Source organism: Emys orbicularis, chromosome 23, assembly GCF_028017835.1.
Source record: "Emys orbicularis isolate rEmyOrb1 chromosome 23, rEmyOrb1.hap1, whole genome shotgun sequence".
In the NCBI taxonomy this organism is placed as follows: domain Eukaryota; kingdom Metazoa; phylum Chordata; order Testudines; family Emydidae; genus Emys; species Emys orbicularis.
The window spans coordinates 8,991,220-9,009,295 of record NC_088705.1 but is presented as its reverse complement, the minus strand read 5'-3'; the positions used below and the strand labels follow the sequence as shown (position 1 = coordinate 9,009,295).

The 18,076-nt window shown below is 40.3% G+C and overlaps 1 protein-coding gene across 2 annotated transcripts in view; it reads right to left on the bottom strand.

Annotated features, from left to right (window-relative positions):
- CLIC4 (chloride intracellular channel 4) overlaps positions 1–18,076 on the bottom strand; it is a 65,601-nt gene that overhangs the window by 28,352 nt on the left and 19,173 nt on the right. Inside the window, exons 1-2 of one of the 2 annotated variants that reach the window (XM_065421828.1) lie at positions 5,668–5,735; positions 4,826–4,935 (exon numbers count right to left, since the gene is read on the bottom strand). In XM_065421828.1, the coding sequence (XP_065277900.1) occupies positions 4,826–4,881 (56 nt within the window). In that variant the 5' untranslated portion in view covers positions 4,882–4,935; positions 5,668–5,735. Of the gene's footprint in view, positions 1–4,825; positions 4,936–5,667; positions 5,736–18,076 lie in introns of those variants that run through there. The other variant, XM_065421827.1, reaches the window with a different exon arrangement.

Below are 18,076 nucleotides of genomic sequence, written 5' to 3'. Positions count from 1 at the left end.
TGTCTAACACATGCTGAAGCAAATCTCCAAGCAGCACTGGTATAAATACATTAGTAAAAAGGAAACCTTCCCCCACCTTACACAGGCTATTGAAGGCGTTATTTTATGTATGGGCAGTCCTTGAATGTTTAGGGGTGGAGGTTAGTTATGGATTGGGCGTCAATTTTATAAATTTGAAGAACAGTTTAAAAATCGAATCTCAAAGGTATGAACTAATGCTCCCAAACAGGATTTCTAAATGAAATTGAACACACGCTTGCCTTGAATTTTATTACAAGATTAACAGTTTTTACACTGCAGCCCTGCTCCAGTCATCAGAACAAATTAAATTTCTGCACATAAAAAGTTGTGTTACTGAAAAGGGAAAGAATAGAGCCTCTGTCTTTGACTGCACAGAAGCAAGAAATGTATGGCCTCACTGGCATGTCTCATTTAATTCAGTCTGTGTGCATATTTTCTCTTGTGCCCCTAGTAACTAATAGTTGAACTGAGAACTGCCAAATATTCTTTTGTTTGAACAGTACTATATTTAACACAATTTAGGAAAGGAAAATACACATCATACAAAGTAAATCAAATAAGACTCAGTTTTTCTGGTGTGTCCCAAAGTTACTTGTTTGTGAACTTTTGTACCAAACCATGACCTGCTAAGACAACCACAGAATTGAGTTAGAGCTCCCGTAGATCTTTCATTTAAGGCCAAACGCTGACCTTACAGTGTCAAAAATTAGTTACTCCAAACTAGGCCTGCTATTGTATACAAATCGTATTGTACTGCCGAGCAAGAGGATGGTTTGCAAGTATACCCACAATTTCTAGGTTAGTGAGATTAATTTATGAGTGAAAAGTTCTTAGCACCTAACTTTCACAACAAGTTTGTGGCTCTCCATAATGGGACAAAACAGGAGTAGCAAAGTTTGGAAAGTGAAGCTTAAGAATATGTACAGCATGTTAAACTTGGGGGGGTGGGGGGGAGAAGAGTATAAAAGAGCATATGATAGTCATTGAATACGGTATTCCTGGAAGCCATTCCTAATGGCACTATTATGAATATGGAGACAAATGCAAGCACCCATTCTTATCTTGGTAAATGGTAGAAAACTTCCATGTAAATAAGGCTACAATTTAATCAAAACATTCAACTACTCTTATGTGCCATGTGGCACTACTGCTAGGCATTTGGTAATCCAGGCACACAGATCAACAAGTTAACAGCAAAATGTGCATTTCTGTAGCCTTATTTTGAACATTTTATTTTTTTAACGCAAAGGTTTAACTTGATATCCCACCTCTATTCAAGATTTTAATTACTTGTAGTGACTGCAGATGTGTCCCTCTATCACAGAGCACACATCCATCACTATAAGGTCAGGTACAAAACAAAATTCCAGCTGCTTTACTCTAATCCTATTTCTCAGTTTTGAATCTACTTCGCATTTTTTCCCCTAAATCAAAACCTAGAAGGAAAGACTTATTAGGATGGAGACAGAATACTTTAAACCTCTTGCAATCAAGTGAAACCGGAAATTTCTTTCCATTAATGCCCAGATGTGAAGGGTATAGAAAAACAATGCAATCTGAACAGAAATCTTTTGCATTTCTAATTACGCATCTGACATGAGTGGAAGTGACCCAGATGCTTATAAATACATAATGGTTCTATTAACACGGTCCTCTAATTTTTTTCCCCAGAAGTTGCACTGGGGTTTTAAAGTATGCAATCAATAAAAGCAATGGGAGCCCAGAACTAAAACCCTGTAGAAGTCTATGGTCTGTTTTGGAGGGTCCGCAAGCCACACCGAATTAAATGGAAGATTCAGTACACGTAGTTTGTGTGAGTTGAAAGCAACACCCATGTTTCCAAAGAAATCCTATCCAGCTCAAAGACCTTTATAACATTGCTACAAATGACTTTTCTTTTAAATGTGTCCTGTCTCATGGCTGCACAGAGGAACAGTGAATACCTACACTGGATTACCAGTATGGAGTTAACTTCAATCTGTGCTGCTAAAAGGTTTCTGTTCCAATTCTGGCAATATTAACAAAAGCCAAAGCAAACTAGCTGGTTATTAGAAATAAAGTTCAGGATGTCTCATGCTGGCCTCCTTTTGCCAGACTTTTTAAAAAATCTTTGACAGCAATATCCACATATTTCTTTGGTTTTACTTTTAGGCGAACACAATACATTATGTTCTTTACTCCCAATAGGAAAAATTAAGTCTGTAATTAATATTAAAGTCTAGAATGCCATAGGCTTTCCCTTCTTCTGCCACTTCAAAGTTAGCCAAATTAATAAACATTTGTTTTCAACCCAGATTAGTTTTTATGACAAAACTTACTTTGTACCACATACTAAAACAAAGCTCTACTGAACTTAACATTAGGTAACCCAGTGGTCAGAGCCAAGGCCTGGAAAATCAGGATACCTGGTTTTGTTCCTGGCTCTGCCATCATTCGGTTCTGCATGTCCTTTGAGCTAGTCATTTCATTTCTGCACTATAGTTTCTCCATCTATAAATGGGCATAGATTGATATAGCCCTGATATTTGTAAAGTGCTATATAAGAGAAGACTATATTACATTGGATTTCTACTCATTCTCCTATTGGGAAAGTGTTCCACCTACCAACGTAAGTTTGTGAATAATGCCATCTTTGTTTTTATTATGTGATGATAGCAAGGCTTATCTTAGAGATCTGAAAAGGAGGATTCAAAGAGTTGTGTCCCACAATCTGCAATTACCCAAAACTCATGGGTAGTTTGCCTGTAGGTCAGATGATCTTTAGGATCCATCCAATGATTCTTCATTTGGCAAAATTCCTTTGCAATGAATTATGAAGCAATTCTTATTTGTACAACACCATATGTAAACAACTAAGTGATGCAGTAAGAGTACATTATAAAATCATTAACAACCAGACACAATCCAAGTGCAAGGGGCATTCCATGCTGGGTTCTTTTTCTGAATTATAGATTTTCATAATCTTTCATTACTGATTGTGCTGCATATTTATTATCCCGCAATACAATTAGCCATTGAAAGGGAGTATTGTAAGAGACTAACCTATTAGTGTGTTATTTAAAGAAACTGGATAGGAAAAATTCATCTGTTCTAGGAAATATTAAGGGTGTGTACCTGGTGACAAAATATTTTTTAATTATACTGAGTGATTTCCTGTGTGGTATGGTATAGAAAGGCCTTCCAACTTTCACGGTCACCCAATACAAATGTTCAGGTATGCTGGAAATCTAAGGAAGCTATAACCACATTGATTGTGTATCAGGGGTAGCCGTGTTATTCTGTATCCACAAAAACAACAAGGAGTCCGGTGGCACCTTAAAGACAAACAGATTTATTTGTGCATAAGCTTTCGTGGGTAAAAAACCTCACTTCTTCAGATGCATGGAGTGAAAATTACAGATGCAGGCATTATATAATGACACATGAAGAGAAGGGAGTTTCCTCACAAGTGGAGAACCAGTGTTGACAGGGCAAATTCGATCAGGGTGGATGTAGTCCACTCCCCATAATAAATGAGGTGTCAATTCCAGGAGAGGCAAAGCTGCTTTTGTAATGAGCCAGCCACTCCCAGTCCCTATTCAAGCCCAAATTAATGGTGTTAAAGTTGCAAATGAATTTTAGTTCTGCTATTTCTCTTTGAAGTCTGTTTCTGAAGTTTTTTTGTTCAAGTATAGCTACTTTTAAATCTGTTATAGAACGTCCAAGGAGATTGAAGTGTTCTCCTACTGGCTTTTGTATGTTACCATTCCTGATGTCCGATTTGTGTCCATTTATTCTTGTGTGTGTCATTGATCATATAATTCCCACTAAGATATACTCCATTCACCCCTTGTTAATAACAGCCAGGAATATATAAAGTGATCTGTGTGACATAATATACTTTATTTTGTATCCTATTTACAGCATACACTACAGATGACCTTTGGCAAGCAAGTGCATATTTCTCTCCTACCTCACAGATACAATATTTGATTCTAGGTTACTGTCCTGTGTTTGTCTCACTCTAACCAGAATTGTGTTGAGCCACTCATACTAAAAGGACAATGCCTTTGAGGTTCAGGGCATTAAAGATATTAACTCAACTGGGGATGAAGCTGCAAAAAAAGGAAACTTTGCTGAAAATTTGCCAAGAGCTACATTTTTTGTGTGCCATGTGTGATAATTTAGTTATACACATACAATTCAGTGTCTCACACAGGAATACGGTTGGTCTGTTAATGAAGCATTGATCATCTAAGCCTTTGTGCATGGCAAAAGTTTTCCAGATAAATAATCAAGCAAACATAGCACATTAAAAATAAAATACAGAAGTTACTGAGGTGTTGAGACCAATCTCCACATCTCAGAAAGGTAAGTAAATATAGGAATTTGTTCATAACGGAAAGAGGCTGAATCAGCTTCTCAAACTGTGTCTGGATTATAAGCCAGTTATCTATAGTCCTTGTTTAAATCAGTGTCCTATGTTACTTGTTCAGTTAAGGCAGCATCCACTAACATGTCTTCCCATGAGTTAGCTTTACAGAAGCCATCACTGGACATTACATTATTGAAAGCCAGCTTTAAACAGATGTGAGAATTCAAATTGGGCAAGACCTTGCAACCATCATGCAGTGACACACACAGTCAAATAAGTATTCGACCGTAAGTGCTTTAGAGAATATACCCATGGCACAGTGATTGCAGTAAGAAGTCAGTCATGTTTGAAATAAGATGTACTAAGTAAAATTTGGAAGCCTTAGACCTACACACATCAGATTGAGAAATGAAACGACTGTACATTTGGCAGAGAAACAATGTTTCTTACCTCTTCAAGTCAACGGTTGTGACACTAAACACTACTCCCTTGAGCCACAGAATCATGAAGAGTCTCTGGGAAAAGGGACAGTTCCCTATGCTTTCACCATCACTGCCAGCCTGTGAAAGAGAAACAGGTCATTAATATCAAAGGGTACCAGTAGGTGCACCATCCATTTTAGGTCTCACACACACACCACTGGAAGCTCCTGAAATAAAAGCGGAGACTCAGTAGTAAGTTTTACTCATCATGTCGGCACCATGCCGGTATTACACAGCACTCAACTCCCAGAGTCTCATCCTGACTAGCACTGGGTTCAGAGTAAAGGCTGCGAAGGATTCTCTGGGAGCAGTCCTTTGGCTGTTCCAAAGTCCTGCTCAGGTACCTGGACGGATATCTTCAGGCTATTACCATACAATCCCCAACAGAGGGGATTCCTCAGCATGGTTTAAATGAAAATTTCCAGAATTGTTGAGTTTACCATCCTTCTTAGTATACTGCATGAAAAACAGATTTAAAAACGGTATTAAAAATATTTCTATTAGACATCTGTCTTTCATTTTATCCTTTAACCCTCTGTGGCAGGGAGCACTCCCAATCCTATTGCACTTAAATGGCTAGTGGTAGAACTTCCAGATCAGCTACATTGGGGATTGAATGTAAACGCTGAAGTATTATTTGTATTCAAGAATATCCTACAAAGTGTTAGGTGCTGTCCACACAGGTAAGGCAAAATTGCTGTTCCAAGGAGCTTGCCATCTAAGATAAGCAACATATGAAGGATGGGAATAGAGGGATAAGCCATACCATCAAAATGATATATTCTGCTTCCCAGTTTCCCTTTAACTCACCAAGGTTAGTAGTTTAATTTCACACAGGAGCCATGGTAGAAATAGATATTGACGATAAGGGAGTTGCTTTATGAGTCAGTTTCCATGTGAAAGGCTGTCTCAAACACAAGGTTTCGGTTTGAATCCGACACAGACTGGTAGCGATTGAAAGTTATCACCTGATGGCTGGTCAGTTGCCTGCATAAAACCATGTTGGGGGGTGATGGTCTCAGTCTCATTTCCAAAGGACAGATGTTTATCTCACAAAACCATCAGAACAAATGGAACCCCAACTGACTTCCTCAAAGGGGGGGGGGGAGGGGAAGAGAAGAGAACTGTATAAGCCATTGACGTTGAACCCTCTCGTCCCTAGAAGTCACAGTGAGGAACAAACAGGGCAGGGAGGAGAAATTGCATTGCTGCTGCTTAAGCAATATATGCATTTTAATCTCACAAGGGTATATAAGACTTTCTACTCTCCCTCCCATCTGGCAGGGCAGCACCATGCAAACCTCTGCTCTCCCATATGCTGGTGATGTGACTTATAAATACATTCAGGAGCGTAAGAGGATAGTGAGCATTAAAAAGGAGCATGAGAGACTCACTTGCCACACACATCTCCATCCTAAATAAGATGCCAACAATGGAAAAAGCTGTAGCTATAACTCTTAAAATCCTAGTTCTTGCCCAGGCACTGGTTTGTTGTGCTCCCAATGACTCAAAGGAAATAAGCAGCGAGGGATCATTAAGGAGAGGTGTGAAGTGCATGCCTCCTCTGGGAGTATAAATTTGGATGCCTGCATCTGCTTTGTTTGTTGCCAAGTTGCTTTTTATTGGTCAGTTGTTGTGACCAATGTACAATGATTCTTTGCAACAAAGGCAGGACTGGCATTTTAGTAGAGATGTGAATTATACTGAGGTTTTGCATACTTATAAAGCTGACTAACCTATTTGCTTCTCATTTCCTTCAATGACTGTGTATGGATATTTTTAAACAGTTTTTGATGTACGTAAAAATAGCTCATCTTTCAAGTATTAGATGATTCAAGAGCTTTTTAACATTAAGTGGCAACTAAACTTCTTCTCGTGAACACATCTTTTGATAGAATTATCTGTTGGAATGTTGCTATGTTGACCTTTCCACTTATTTCCCTTCTTTTGGGGTGAATTGCTATAGTAATGTTCTACCCCATTTCTGCTACCCCTCATCGAGTGAGTAGTACTGCAGTCAGCCAATTTCAACTAGTGACTATGCATCTTGATTATATTGTGGATCTTTTGAGGAAAGGCAAGATTCACTATCTGCAGTCATAAGTGACATCATGGTAAGACTATCTTCATCCATACATCACAGGAACAATTTTCATACAGACAGTATTTTAGCACAACAAGGATCCATTGCATGATCACAATAAGGCACTCCACAGCAGCATGCAATGATTTGTCTCATGATTGCTTTGCTAGGACAATGAATTTATGCACGTACGTACAGCTTAAGTAATGTTACATTTTTAGTGGTCTCTAGAAAAATTCCCAGCCAAGAGAGACAAGGTTAGAAACAGAAATCTATTAAAACATTTGAACTTTGTAGTTAAACATTGAAAAGTCAGGTAATTAGAACACTGTACCAGTAGTTCAAGAAAAAAATAAAAAAAGCCTAAGTGTTAAGAAGTCTAGAAGTAATCTTAAGGTTTCATCATCAATCTTAGGGATTTCTGGTCACTAAATTCCTTTATTTGTAAGGTAAGAAATAGAAGTACATCTAAAGTTCACCATTAGAAGTATTCGGTTTTTAAATTTGAAAAAGTTTTATCCTACCTACCTCTATAAAGTCATCTAATAAAAATAAAATATCACTGAACAGTTGCCAACTCATGACTATCACAAGTCCAGCTAGATTTGGAGTTTTTCTTGAAGTCCCAGCTCCTGGACTCAAGACTATACAAGAATCTCAGTTTTTATTTTAAAATGTACGTTTCTAGCCATGAGTTCTGTAGACAAGCTCGAAGACTAGAAAGCAATTGAAAACAAAATGTTTTTTTAAAACCTCACGATAAACTAATCTTATGATTTTGAGGGGCCCAACTCATGATTTTTAACACTCTGTATTGGTCATGGTGTATCTGCCATCTGGGAATAGGCTACAGTAGAAAGTCCTCCCCAGGGAGCCTTTCCTCCATGGAGTCAGAGTAGTCACCCGAGTTGAGAAGCAGATGGAAGTTTTGCAAAAAGCTTTGCTACTGTAATGTTCAGTCATTGCACTGGGCAGAGTTTCTTAATATAGATCCACTTCAATGATGTTTATAAGCTCAGAAAAGCATCCTCACTCTGGGAGCTCTTCTGAACACTAAAGACTCAAATATGCAGTAAGAACTGGTACCCGAAAGACCCACCGGGTCCTGACAAGCTGCAGCACTTCTGCTCTACAGAAAGAGTGGTTCTTGGACTCAGTGGTTCTGATCCTGTAAAAACTGAACGCCTGCATCACTCCCAGCCTGCAAACAGCATGAAGTTCATAGAGTTCACAAGTCAGTAAACAACTGCCGAAGTATCAGTAATCATTCAAACATTCCAAAACGCCTCAGAGGCACAAACCCCCAAATAAGGACACTTGAACAAACAGAGTTTGGAATCTGCAGACCAAGCCACTTTTCAGACAGGATGTTGCAAGAGAGACCAGAACATTCTGCAACTAGTAAAATACTTACGAACGTTTTAAAAATCAGAAGTACCACAGGAGCTTCTGGAAGAAGGCCACTAGAAATTTCAGGTGGAGTTAGTTTATTGTACTTTAACACACACAAAGCTAGAAAGGAGTCACAAATCTGGTTTATAATGGAGACCTAGCTACAGCCTTAACTGCAAAGCTTGTACTAGGACTCCATCATCAGAGCGCAGTAATGATACCCAACTTCAACATCCCCTTTTCTCAGCATTTCTCCTCAAACACTAGTCTCATTACCACAAATATCCCTTTTGTCAGGCTGCCCCATCCTTTTGAATTATTTGCTACAGAAGGGACAGATAAGACCGTTTTAGTCACCATTTTACCATCATCATGTAGGATTTCAAGGAAGAGATAAAGACAAAACCCAGGCTAAAGAACTGCAGATTGTGCCTCCTTAGAATAGCTCAAAGTAAGTAATCAGTACACTGGAGAGACTAGATTTTACTGTATGCCAGTGGGAATGTAACTCCTATGATACTGAAACATTAAAAGTCTCTGTAAACAGCTCACCTCCTCCCATGACAGTAAACAGCAAAGAGCTAAATCCTAAGGGAATGAACAGTATACTTTGGTCAGAGAATACTGCAAACTAGCTTCTCACCACTAACATTTTCATTTAAAAGTATTAGTTTCTGTAGGTCTCACTGCACTAGTTTAACTGTTTGATTTCTCAGGCCCCTTTGATAGGAGGAGAATGGACTAAGCAGAAGGCCCATATAATCAAACTATGCCAAAATACTAAACAAATCCACAGAGCTATTCTACTGTGTACATGTAAAAATTGTTCAACATTCCATCAAATGACCTTCACTGATGAAGTTATATAAAGATGTTCCTATATCATAACATACTGGTGGGTAAGTTTGACAGAGAATGGATTGTGCCCCCAGGATCAGCACTCACTATACTCTTTAGCCAATTTCAGACGAGAGTGCTTCTTTATGGATAGACGGATCTCTAACACATGCTGTCACCGTGGCAGTTAAATTCATGTCTTATGCCTTGTTTCTACCGGTGGCTTTTGCACAGATATAGCTACATGAATGCAGTTGCAATGGGGCAAACCTCTACTGTAGATGCACACCAGCGTAGACTTTACACATAGCTGTAGCTATACTGGTGCAAAAAAGTATGCCTGGTCTAGACTACAAAGTTAGGTCGACATAAGCTGCCTTGCGTCAACCTAGATGTGCAAGTGTCTATACTTCAATTTGTTTCCCACCAATGTAAATGCCCCTTTACGCTGACAAAGTAACACAACCTTCCCAAGTAGCACTGAGCCGTGGTCAAAGCAGCACGAGTGCAGACACTGTTACCTATGACGACCCTAGCAGTCCGCCAGCAGCTGTCCCACTATGCTTGACACTGATCACTCTGGTCACAACTGTGAACTCCATTGTCCAGGGGTTGTGGAGTCTGGAAGCCCCTGCACATTTTTGAAATGCCTTTCTCTCATCATCCGCCTGGGCAAGCACATCTAGCAGCCCTCCCTTGCTTTGTGCAACTGCCCAGCCCACCATGCAGGCTACATGCTCCAGATGCGCTCTGGCCTTGAGTAGATAGAAGATATTGGATCTCCTGGGCCTGCAGGGAGAAGAGGCTGCACAGGAACAGCTACAGACCAGCTGTCGAAATGTAGACATCTATGAGCAGGTTGCATGGGGGATGCAGGAGAAAGGATATGACAGAGCAGTGCCATGTGAAAGCAAAGGAACTGTGGCAGCACATCAGAACCAGAGAGGCCAACAATCAATCTGGTACCGAACCATAGACCTGCTGCTTTTTTAAAGGGCTGCATGCCATACTTGGCGGAGACCCCATGACCACAGCACCATGGATACCTCCAAGGAGCCCAAGAGACTCGTCCCTGGTGTGAACGGCCAGAACTACTACTAGAAATAGTTCCTTCCATTTGTATCCAACTACACGAGTCTTTTACCATGTCAATAACTCAAAGGAGTTGCAGGATCGAACATGTTACAGTTTACCCAGCATCATAGCATTTGGGCTAGTTTTTACTTACAGCAGTCTCTCTTTCAAGAGTTATTTTGCCCAGTATGTTCAAGATTCCAACGGTCTAGAACTATTCCCAATTCACTGAAAAGCTGGTAATATTCCTTCCTCTTCACTTTTTGCAAAGGGTCCCAATCTTCCTTCAACTAGTAGAGAAACTGTTTCATGTAGCATGTTTGGCCAAAAGCCTTCTCTATATGTGGACTGAGAAAACCCTTCAATTACACAGCTTTACCTTGGGCTCTAGTAGAGGAGACAATCACTTGGACTTTCCTACATGCCTTAAATGCATGCAAGATCCCTCCCACCAGATGAAGTATATTCCCAGCCTGAATACTAGTCCCAGTGTAGGTAACTGAATCCACTATCTATTGGCAGTTTCTTCAAGGATGTCCAAGATATAGGATTGCTTGTTAAATCCCATTGCTCCAAACTGGCATTCTGAGGATGCAGAAACACAGTTCTGATGCGTAACAGGCAGGCATCTGTACAGGACTTTATTTCACAAGTCAACTTGGTGATCATAAAAAATTAAGTCTCACTTCACATAAGGAAGGGATATAGTCTAGTGACTACAAGAGGGGACTGAGTAAGGGCTCGTAGGCTCATTTGTGTGCCATACAACTTGTGACTTTGGACAAGGTCACTCCCCCTCTGTGCCAAAAATGTAAGGTTTCTCTCATAGGTGTGCTGAGAAGATTTGTAAAGTGCTTTGAAATCAGATGAAAAAGCCGCAGTTTGCGGAGTGTACCAAACTAGAATGGCCAGGTTTGAAAACTGATAATTTAAAACTGCAAAAAAACCTTTACAGCAAAGAGATTTTGTAATTTAAAAAAAAAAAAAAAAGGATTGGCTATGAAAATGTCAATCTGTGCAAGAAATTACAGCTCAAGAAAAGGTGCCAAGAAACCATTAGCCTTGGCAGCCTCTGCTGCCTGTCAGCCTGATAGAAAGGAGTAGTAACATTCAGCTCCAAAATGATGTACTGAGGGTGCAGAAAAGAATTTTAATGTTAATGACTTGCAGATGTAAAGCATTTCATATCTCACAATCTCTAAATTTTATCAGCTGTGAAACTGGAACTGTTCAAAAGAAGCACGGTGCTGGATGGAAGGCCATGTCTTCCATCACTTCAGTTTTAATTCCACTGTAGAATTTCATGCATCGATAGTGAAAGATTACAAGAGCTGCAACTGGAATAGACAAATCTCAAGTGCAGCAAATAGTTTTGTTTAATAAGATCACCATTGGGACGGAACTAAGATTAGTCAGTTTGGAACCCAAAGCAGGACTGCTTTTATATCTAGCTCACAGGTCCGAAACGGTCAGGATCTTAGTTAAAAACCACTGAAGTGCACCAAAACAAATCTTAGAAATTTGAAACTATTCCAATCATTATTTCAAATATTTACTCATAAGCATGCTCTTAGAAAGCAGATGCAACATTCTGGGTAGTGTTACATTTAATAGCTACTACGATATCGCAGTGCATAATATATAACTTACGAGGATGCTCCCCCTCAAAAAAGGTGAAATAGATTAGAAATACAGTTTTAACTTCTTCTATTAGTCACTTTCCTCTCCCACCCAGAGTGCAGTTTTCAAATAAATAAAAACTCCAACAGCATCTGCTTTCACTTAGCCTGTCCCGGTTTTCTGTATGATTCGAATCAGATGAGAAATATTACAGTCCATTAAACAATGTCCTGTGAGTTAAATAAAATCTAGATCCATTTTTTTAAAAATCTGCAGTGGAGGAGCTATAAATTGAATGTATGTTTTTGTCTACACACTAAAAATCTTGGGACATTTTGGGAGTAAAAATTCTGAGCACATTCTGGAAAATGAAAGAATGTAGTGAAAATGCCAAGGAACTTTTGGCTTCAGTCCTGTTGAGCTGAGGAATTCTGCTATGTGACTGTTTGCATGAGAGGTCCATTTTTACATAGGCCTGATGTTTGATATATTTTGGGGGTGCGGCATGTGCGATTTGTTACAATGAGAAAAGTGAGGAACAACTAATAAGTGGTATTTTGAAGACAAAACTTTGAGACAGATCTGAATTTGAGTTTGTTTTTCTTTCAATAATTAAAACAAAGCAAGTAAACAATTCTGAAAGTCAAACTAGCTCCACTCAGAACTCTCCTACCAACATTTTTCAAACAGTTGTCAAAGTCCTCAAACAGTTACATTAGAACTGCATATTGATAGGTGTGCTCAAAGCAAATGTTCTGTAGTGCCCTGCAAAATATGGTGTATAAATCAGTGGTTCTCAACAAGGGGTCTGAGGCACCCTTGGGGGCTGCGAGCAGGTTTCAGATTCCACCAAGAATGACCGGTGTTAGACTTGCTAGGGCCCAGAGCAGAAAGCCAAAGCCCCACTGCACAGAATTGCTGCCCAGGGCACCAAGCCCCACCACCCAGGGCTAAAGCTGAAGCTTGAGCAACTTAGTATCCCAGGGCCCCCCTCCGGTGTGGGGTCCCAGGCAACTGCCCTGCTTGCTACCCCCTAACGCTGGCCCTGGCTTTTATATGCAGAAAAACAGTTGTGGTACAGCTGGGCCGTGGAGTTTTTATAGCATGTTGGGTGGCCCGGGGAGGCGTGGGGGGGAGAAGGGGTGTTTCAGAAAGAAAAAGGTTGAGAATCCCTGGGTAAAAGATAAATGAGTATCAATTGTCTCCACTGCAACAGGATGTTGTGCTGACAATACAACAAAACTCCTGGAAAACAATGTACTAGTACTTGGAATTCTCTAGCACCTCACCTATGGACTTCAAGTAACAGAAGAGTTAAGTCTCAAAGCTGTGAGCCGGGTATTTTTATACATGGGTAAATTGAGGCACAGCAAGGTTAAATGACTAGTCACATAGCAAGTCAGCGGCAGAGCAGGGAAGAGACCAGAATTCAGCTCCCAGCCCTGTGGCTCTAACCATTTGGCTATATTCCCTCCCTGTTCAAACAGGGAATTGCAATGCTAAATTAACTAATAGCGTTAAGCCTAGATGCCCTAGTTTTGCTCCACCAGACTATATTTTGTGGGGAGGAAGGAAAAATAAGGGAAAGAGGAATTTCAGCCCATAAATCAGTTAACATCTGAAATCAAGCCCTCTGCTCCCCACCTCCATAAAATGCAAAGACACTTACTAGCTTGCTGAAGAAACCATGAAATTACGCATATCTGGTATCTGAGATCACGCTGCAACATTCTGTAGCATCTCCAGTGAGCCAAGTACCACCAATTCACTTCACATTAGGGAGGAAAATATTAAGTGTTGTTTTATTTCTGTGCTGAATCACATAAAAACGGCCATGCTGGGTCAGACAGAAAGTCCATCTAGCCCAGTATTCTGTCTTCCAACATTGGCCAATGCCAGGTGCACCAGAGGGAATAAACAGAACAGATAATCATCAAGTGATCCATCCCGTCACCCATTCCCAGCGTCTGGCAAACAGAGGCTAGGGACACCATTCCTGCCCATCCTGGCTAATAGCAATTGATGGACCGATCCTCCATGAATGTATCTAGTTCTTTTTTGAACCCTGTTATAGTCTTGGCCTACACAACACCCTCTGGCAAGGAGTTCCACAGGTTGACTGTGTGTTGTGTGAAAAAAAATACTTCCTTTTGTTTGTTTTAAACTCGCTGCCTATTAATTTCATTTGGTGACCCCTAGTTCTTGTGTTGAGAAGTAAATAATTTCTTATTTACTTTCTCCACACGTCATATTTTTATAGACCTCTAACATATCCCCCCCTAGTTGTCTCTTTTCCAAGCTGGAAAGTCCCAGTCTTATTAATCTTTCATCATATGGAAGCCATTCCATCCCCTAATCATTTTTGTTGTCCTTTTCTGAACCATTTCCACTATTTATTTATTTTTGAGATGGGGCGAGCACATCTGCATGCAGTATTCAAGATGTGAATACCATGGATTTATATAGAGGCAATGAAGGAATAATAATCTGCTTGGAATCATTTAGCACAGATCTGAGCTTTTATTTAATGCCTTGTCCCTTAACCGGCAAACATAAAACTAATTTTAGTAAAGTCTCTCTCAGAATCATCACGTAAGTACACTTCTACCTCGATATAATGCGACCCGATATAACACGAATTCAGATACAACGCGGTAAAGCAGTGTTCCGGGGGGGGGCAGGGCTGCGCACTCCGGTGGATCAAAGCAAGTTTGATATAAAGCAGTAAGATTTTTTGGCTCCCAAGGACAGCGTTATATCGAGGTAGAGGTGTAATAAATGCAAAACTATGGTGTAGGGCTATTTCTAATTGATATCATTAAATCATGCCAGTGTCATCAATTGTAGGGTTTGTATTTATAGTGGACAAATATGGGTTTCTTTCAAATCAGACCTAACTTTGCACAAATAATTTTAACAAAGGGTTAGGAGCACTTCATACTTGCAGCACTCTTTCCACTCATCCATTAATCTGAGTAACCACACCTTGGCATTTCATTTGTACAGTGAGAGATTAGAGGCAGGGGTTATCTTTTCACTCCCATGTTGTGCAGATAACATGACATTTTTCACCTGCAAGTGAATATTTTACTTATTAAAGATTAAGGGATCACTAGCTCCGACAAAACTTGCCTTCTGTTTGCTCAAGGAAGGTACACGGCTGACACCCGAAGTGTAACCTTGCCCCTGAACTACAACGTAGTCATGCCCAGTTTGAGAGGTGACACTGACAATATCCTGGACACTAAGCTAGAAACTTTTCAAGCTACAGCAGATTCATTATGGTACATGATGCGCAGTTCTATGAAGAGAAATTTTTATGCTTCCTCCAAGTTGCTTCTGTGCTAATTTAACACTGTTTAGAAAAAGATGGCAAACTGCTTTATACTTAACTGACAAGTACATTAAAATACTATATGGTATGTAACATTTTAGTAGCAAGGGACAGGTATTCAAACATCATAGACGAAGTCTTTATAACCACCTCTGCAATATATTTTTTTTGTTTATAGCATTTTATAGAAGGAAGGAGAAGCAAGAGATCCAAAGAATGGAAACAGTAGGGAGAGTTTTAGCCCCCCCCCACCAAAAAAAAAAGGGGGGGGGGAAACAGGAGAAACACTCTAGTGATTGGGCAAAAATATCAGCAAGCTTTATTAAGAGGGCAATGAGAACCAGGACTATCACAGCCCACAGCTTCATTTTTTAAATTACTGACTGCTCCCCTGTCAAAGAGTTTGGTCCAAATGAGAGGGTGAGCTGGCTGGGGGGGGCGGGGGGGGTGTTGGGGGGGGGGAGAATTACCACCCCACTGACAGCTAGCCCAGAAGCTAGGACTGGATGACGGAATGGGTCACTTGAAATTTCCCTGTTCTGTTCATTCCCTCTGAGGCATCTGGCACAAGCCACTGAGAGAGACAGGCTACTGGGCTAGATGGACCATTGACCTGATCCACTATAGCTTGCTTATGTTCAGTTGTGAAATATGTTAGATTTATTTTTCCCCTTCATATCCATTCCTACCCCCCCCCTTTTCTTATATATATATATATATATAAATAAAACTGGATAGCATGTGGTTCTTCAGATCAGCAGGACAGGAACTGGAATATAAAAGAGCAGTGTGGAAATATGTAGGAGGAGTTTGAAGTCCATGTAACATAATGAGGAACTTATGGAACCAGAGTATCATTAAATTTGGGGTATAATTCTGGACTCAAGGTAGGATTGTTTCAAATAGCAAATCAGTAACAGGAACACACTGTGAGGCAGAAATAATAAGGTCAAAGTGCATGCAGTGGGATATTTAATATATCCCAGTCTCTGGTTCTGTAAATAAAATTGAGGCAAAGGGCAGAATGTTGGAAGACCTTGCACAGGATTATTTCCTAATTCATCAGTAACTAGCAAGGGAAACTTTCCCAGATTTAATATGCCAGAGAGCAGAGAAAGTGAGGTTTGGAAGAAGCGGGGCAGGAGTGGGGGTGCAAAATAGTAAAAATCTCTGAGTAGCCTATTGTGAAAGAAGAAAAATAACGAGGCTGTTGGATACATTAGTAAGAGAACTCCCTGTCCCTTGAATAAAAAATTTAAATGGCTTTGAGGATTCAACAGGTTTCACCTCTGGAGACTGTTTTCACACAAATGACTAAATAGAGCAGGAAGAAAAGCTGGGCTCTGCAATACTGGGACAGCAGAGATGTTGCCAGTCAGGATAGAAATACACCTCTACCTCGATATAACGCGGTCCTCTGGAGCCAAAACAATCTTACCGCATTATAGGTGAAACCACGTTATATCGAACTTGCTTTAATCCACCAGAGTGCGCAGCCTCGCCCCCGAGCACTGCTTTACCACGTTATATCTGAATTCGTGTTATATCGGGTCGTGTTATATCGGGGTAGAGGTGTATACTGGAGAAGTTATGAGGAAACCAGCAAGATGCGTCAGGTACTGGGCATGCTAGCAGAGTTAGCTTGATACTTCATGAGCAGTAAGTTTACCCACAAAAACGTTAAATAAATCACTGATCCACGTAGGATTATAGATGGAGGAGCAGTTTTAGATGGATTAGTGAGGTGATTCATGAAGTGATCAGAGGGAAAACGTATGCAGCTATTCGAAAATCCCACAGAGAGATGAAAGAGTGGTTTAGAGGCCCATACACAAATACCTAAAACTGTCCAGTACTACAGGTTCAAATCCAGCTTGGATCTTTATCTTATCAAGTTGTACAAATAGAGTTCCAGACAGTTAACCATGTGAGTCTTTCAGATAAGACGTAAAAACTAAAGTCTATGCAAGAACTACAAGATTAAGCGTTTGCTATAGCACTGACCAAAGTGTCCCTACTGTTGAGCAGCATGCTGTGTATCAGTTATTTGTTGTTCTCTGCCCAAGAAATGGCTGAATCTCAGTGACATTATATGCACTGTGAATAGTTTGCAAGGCATTTTGGAACCCTTCAAGATGAAAGATGCTTTGTCTAAAATATTAATGAAGTCTCATCCAAAAAACCCAAGTGTCCAATTATTACAGTGGCAGTTCAGGAAAGCAAAATGTATTCTGAATCCAATATGCAATGCTCCCACTTGCTCAGTTAACTTGCATACCTCCAGGATTTTCTTTGGGACTCTGCACTTTGATGCTAATGACCAACAATGTTAGGGCCAGCTTTATTCTGATGTCCTAGGACGGCAAAGTAAGAATTTCCACTTAATTTCCTTTTCCATCTTGCTGCCCCAGGCTTGTAGGGATAGACTGTGTCCTTGCTTAAGTGACACTTTTTGTTTCTGACTCTACTGTCCTCTCCCACATACAGCTAGCCAGGTGAAGAATTAGTGGGACCTTTAAAGGGCAAGAGTGGGAAGTTAGTGACAGATGAGGCTGATATTGCTGAGAGCCTGAAAGAATTCTTTGCCATAATATGCGAGAGAAAAACTGAAGGTCAGGACAACAAAGAGGCCTAGTCCACACAGAGCGAACAGCCAGCAAGATTTCATTTCACAAGGCAGAGACTTCTTGGAATGCCAGAAAGATCTTCTTGCCAAGTTTCAGCCTAGAGCAAATATGCTTTGCTACAGAGTTACTGTGAACCTATGTTAGTTACTGAACCGGCAATCAGAATACTGACAAGCCCTTAACAATAGTGGTAGCCGCAGGTACTGCTAGAACAGGGGTAGGCAACCTATGGCACATGTGCTGAAGGCGGCA